This window comes from Pinus tabuliformis, chromosome X, assembly GCF_031772625.1.
Source record: "Pinus tabuliformis cultivar Carrire ecotype Pingquan chromosome X, CPIR1, whole genome shotgun sequence".
Lineage (NCBI taxonomy): Eukaryota > Viridiplantae > Streptophyta > Pinopsida > Pinales > Pinaceae > Pinus > Pinus tabuliformis.
This window is the reverse complement of record NC_142308.1, coordinates 1,611,569,926-1,611,574,778: the sequence shown is the minus strand read 5'-3', so window position 1 is coordinate 1,611,574,778 and position 4,853 is coordinate 1,611,569,926. Positions and strand designations below refer to the sequence as shown.

At 42.7% G+C, this 4,853-nt stretch overlaps 1 protein-coding gene across 1 annotated transcript; it reads right to left on the bottom strand.

Moving 5' to 3' along the window:
• Positions 1 to 2,297: 2,297 nt before the first annotated feature.
• Positions 2,298 to 2,963, bottom strand: LOC149146203 (uncharacterized). Its single transcript, XM_089452695.1, has one exon. It carries the CDS (start codon positions 2,961 to 2,963, stop codon positions 2,298 to 2,300), a length of 666 nt encoding a protein of 221 aa, XP_089308821.1.
• Positions 2,964 to 4,853: the final 1,890 nt, after the last annotated feature.

Genomic DNA, 4,853 nt, shown 5'->3' with positions numbered 1-4,853 from the left:
AATTGCTTCTTGTATCAAAATGACGTTGTCCTTAATTTGTCTATGAGGGACAAATCCGCCTTGATTCTTTGATATAAGATAGGGAAGGAGCTTTTTAAGCCTGTTGGCCAGAATTTTAGTGACTATCTTGTAAGAGACGTTGCATAGAGAAATAGGTCTAAAACGGTCAAAGGAGAGGGGATTGAGGTCCTTGGGGATGAGAGCAAGGTGGGAGGATTTAGTGTTTTCCCCCATCTTGTATTTTTTAAAGACATTTTTTACCATCCTGACATAGTCTTTTTTTATTGTGTCCCAGTGATTCCTGTAGAAGGCGACAGTGAAACCGTCGGGTCCCGGAGCCTTGTCCGGCTGCATGCTGAAGGTCGCCAACCTGATCTCCTCCTCTAAGACATCCTGGTCCAATTCTCTGTTTTGCAGATCAGAAATTTTGCTCTCGACTGGTCTGAGGAAATCCGTGCTGTCTGAAGTCTGAGGGACTGCTGATAATAAGGATTTGAAATGGTTGTGCGCTGCCTCTTTGATTTCCTCTTGATCGCTGATCTCTTTCCCCTCTGCCACGATTTTGTCGATTTGATTTTCGGCACGTCTGATCTTTATGTTATTGTGAAAGAAGGAGGTGTTTTTATCTCCAGCTCTGAGCCAAAGACACCTTGATTTCTGTCTTTGTTCTTCTTCCTCCACTCTATTTTGCCTGTAAAGTTCCCTGTACATTTCATTTTCCTGGGTTTGGTCTTCCTTTGTAGATTGTTTATTCTCTTTCTCCTGGTTCCACTGTTCCATCTGCCTGTGAAGATCTGATCTTTTTTTGTTTTCCATTGCTGTGTTTGCTCTTGCCCACTGTTTTATGACTGTTCTTAAGGACTTTAATTTTGTTTCCCAAATGTAGTGGGGCGAACCAATGACTTCCTTCGCCCACTGATCTTTGATAAGTTTACGAAAGTCTTCCTTAGAGTCCCAGGATTTGTTGTATTTGAAGGGGAGAGGCCCAAGATTTCTTCCCTTGTCAAGGATCAGGACCACGGGCTTATGGTCTAAGGCTGAGGCATGGACAATTTTGTTTTTGACTGAGGAGAAGCCTGAGACAATTCTTTCATGTATTAGGATTCTGTCTAGTCTCTCTTTAATGTTGTGGATGCCAGCTCTCTTGTTGCTCCATGTGAATTTCCCGTTATAAGGGGGAATATCAATGAGGTTGTGGGTTTGAATTATCGCTTCTAGAGAGTCTCTTGAGGGGTCAGCGAGGAAGTTCCCACCTATTTTTTCCTCAATGTTCCTTATTAGGTTCAGATCTCCACCCAAAAAAATGTTCCTATCTTGAGCGGACTGCAAATCTGAGTTTATTGAGTCCCAGCAAAGAGCTTTATCCCTGTAGTGGTTCGGGGCGTAGATGTTGTAGATAGTGTAATCTTCTTTTGAGACTCTATTTTTAAGGTCTGTTCTTACCCACCAATTGCAAGATTTTTGGTTGGTGAGGTCCCATTTGTTCTTGTTCCAAAGAGTTCCTATGCCTCCTGAGGCACCTGCTGCGTCTATTGCTATACCTGTAAAACTTTTGTATCTTTTGGTGAGATTCTGGAAGTCTTGCTTAGATATTTTGGTCTCTTGGATGAGGAAGAGGTCTGGCTGCTCTTGATTGATTAAATCCCGGACTGCATTTGATTTTAGGGAGGAGCCCAACCCCTTGCAATTCCAAGAGACCAATATCATCATTTACTGATTTTTGGGTGAGCCCCGCTCCTCTCCTTTGTCTTTTCCCCACTTCCTTTTTGTTTGTCCAGGTATGAGTCCATCGGTTGCTGAGTTCCAGTGGCCATTTCTTTCACTGTTGTTTCATCTCTAATTTCTTTGTTTGACTTCCTGCCTGCTTTTCTTGGAGGATCAGAAGAAAGACTAGCTTCTTTCATTTTGTTTCTGGTGAGGATTCGATCTATGGTTGGAGGGGGAGAGGACGGATGCAGCGAGGGCGAGGGGATGACTGCGAGGGCAGTGGCTCGGGGAGATGGAGGGGGTGATAGAGGTTCTTCAACTGACAGGGATTCAAAAGGTTTGGAGGATGAGGGGAAGGGTGGGGCTAAACTGGAAGGGGGAGGAGGAGGGGCAGCTAGGGTTTCCGGAGGAGGCTTGGAACTAGGACCTTGCAAAGGGGTTGATTTCTTCTTTTTTACTTGCTCCCAAGAGCCTTCGGAGGTTTCAACATTTCCATTAGACTCATTTATTTTTAACTTACTACATCTATTTGCAAAATGTCCATATTCGTGACACACCTTACATTTGAAAGGTAGCTGCTCGTAGTCTAGCTATTGGATGTGTGTCCATTGATCTACTTTGATATTGATGGCTTCCGGCAGGCCTTTCCCTAGATCGACTTCAACGCAGATCCTTGCACAAGCATGCATATTCTCCTTTGGTTCACATCTGTCAATGTATTTCCCGACCGCGTTCCCAATAGCCTTTACTGATTCATCTCCCCAGCAGTGGAGAGGAAGGTGGGGTAGACGGACCCAAACCGGGACAGCATTTGGGATGTCCATTTCCGGATCAAAGTCGGGAGACCATCTATTCAGATAGAGGCCTCTTGAATCCATGAAGTAGGGGCCATTTCTAAAGATAAGGTTCCGATCCTCTTTTGTTTCGAAAAGAAAAGTGTAGAAGCCCCTTCCACAGAATCTGATAGCTATTTTCCCTTGTATTATCGCATTCCAGTTACGTTCCACCCATTTTTGGACTGCTCTGGGTGAAGGCCAGAGGCCAGTGAACTGGCCAACGAGGCCTCTCTCAGCTAAAGTGATTGCGGCCTTCCTCGAGAGACTGGGAGGAAGAGATACTTCAGGGATTTCATCAAGTTTCTTGACGAACTTGGATGCAGAAGGACGGATTCTTGTTGAGGCATTCTCAGGGATAAGAGATGCAAAAAGTTTCTCGTAGTCTTCCAAGTCTGGGGACGATGGATCAGTCCCAGCCATGGCTGCGAAGGAGGGCCCGCAGTCAACCGAGAATAAAAACGGAGGCTGAAGGAAGGGGCCCCAGAGCTAGGGCCGGGAAGGAGGCCCGAGAGAGATCGGAAGGTGGAGGGGAGCCCAGGGGGGCGCAGAGAGGGGACAAACCCAGCAGCAGAGCTGCTAGGCAGGGCCTGGAAAAGGCGAAGAACCAGTCAGTGGCGGTCGCGCGGGAGCTTCGAATTCGAAATCGCCATCGAAAAATAAAATAAAATAAAAAAATAAAGCTTTACAACCCAAAAGTGAGAAGTGTATTTTTGTTGGATATTCTGAAGTTGTAAAAGGTTATAAACTTCTTCAACCTCACTCTAATGAAATAATCATAAGAAAATATATTGAATTTGATGAAAATCTCTTAGCATGTGAGCCTAATTTGATGGTTGTGCCCTCTTCAGCCTATGAACCATCTCCAGTTTTTATGTCACCTCCTCTTCCTATTATGATTTCTTCTTCAAATGATGACACTAAGGATGAGAATCCACCTCCACCTGCTCACATTCCTCTAAATGAGTCCATTGAACATGAACTTGTACTAGCACCACAACTTCCCAAATGAGTCCATTCAACAAATGAAGAAGTCATTGACCATGTCGGTGACCCTACAGTTCAACGCATCTTTGTTCATGGTTCTAGTGAGCCTTCTCTCTTTTGGCTTAGTTTCCAAACACTTGTGATTAGGGAACATTTACAGAAGCTTCAATACACCAATATTGGGAAACAATAAGGAATGATGAATATCATTCCTTTATGGAGAATGATACTTGGTAACTTGTATGTATTCCAAAAGGAAGAAAAGTTGTCAGATGTAAATGGGTATAAATAACTAAGTATAGATCAAATGGAAGTATGAAATACGTAAGGCCTAGTTATTTGTTAAATAATTCTCTCACACCAAAGGAAGTGACTACAATGAAGCCTTTTCCCTTGTTGCCAAAATGAATTCGCCTTGTTCTAGCCCTTGTTGCCTCACATGGATGGGAGGTCCATCAGATGGTTGTTAAATCTACCTTCTTGCATGGGGATCTATAGGAAGAGATCTACATGGAACAACCTCTTGACTATGTTCAAAGCAATTCTAGCATTTTTTTGCACCTTAAGAAATCTCTCTTATGGAATTAAACAAGATCCTTGAGCTTGGTATGCAAAAATTGATAGCTTTCTTCTTGACACCAAATTCTCTAAATGTCATTCTGACCCTAATGTCTACACAAAAAAAGTACGAAGTCATCTCATAATCCTTGTTCTTTATGTTGATGACCCTATCCTCACTGGTAGTGACCCTAGACTTTTAACCCATATGAAGTCAAGCCTTAAGTAGAAGTTTGAAATGACAGACATTGGATATTTGCATTATTTGTGTGTGCTCCAAGTCTTGCAAACCAAGGAAGGAATTTCTCTTTCCCAATGTAAGTATGTTTGTAACCTTCTTCACTATTTTCACATGGAATATTGTACACCAACCCTTCTCCCTTTCAATCCTACGTTAAACTTACTTCTATCTGCACTACACCAAAAGTCAATGCCACTTTTTATCGTTAGTTAGTTGGTGGTCTCTTACATTTGACTCATATCCATCCTGATATTTCTTTTGTTGTTGGTCTTGTTTCTTGGTATATGAAAACACCACATGAAAGTCATTGGAAATTAGTAAAAATGACACTTTGATATATTTGAGGTACAATTCAGTTTGGGATACATTATAGTTCAAGGGTGACTCCTTTGTTGGTTGGTTTCACTAATTCATATGGGCTGGCGACCTTGATGATTGGAAGTCTATTGCAGGTTATGATTACAATCTTGGTTTTGGACCTGTCACTTGGGCTTGTAAAAAGTAACATGTTATTGCTCTTTCTTCAT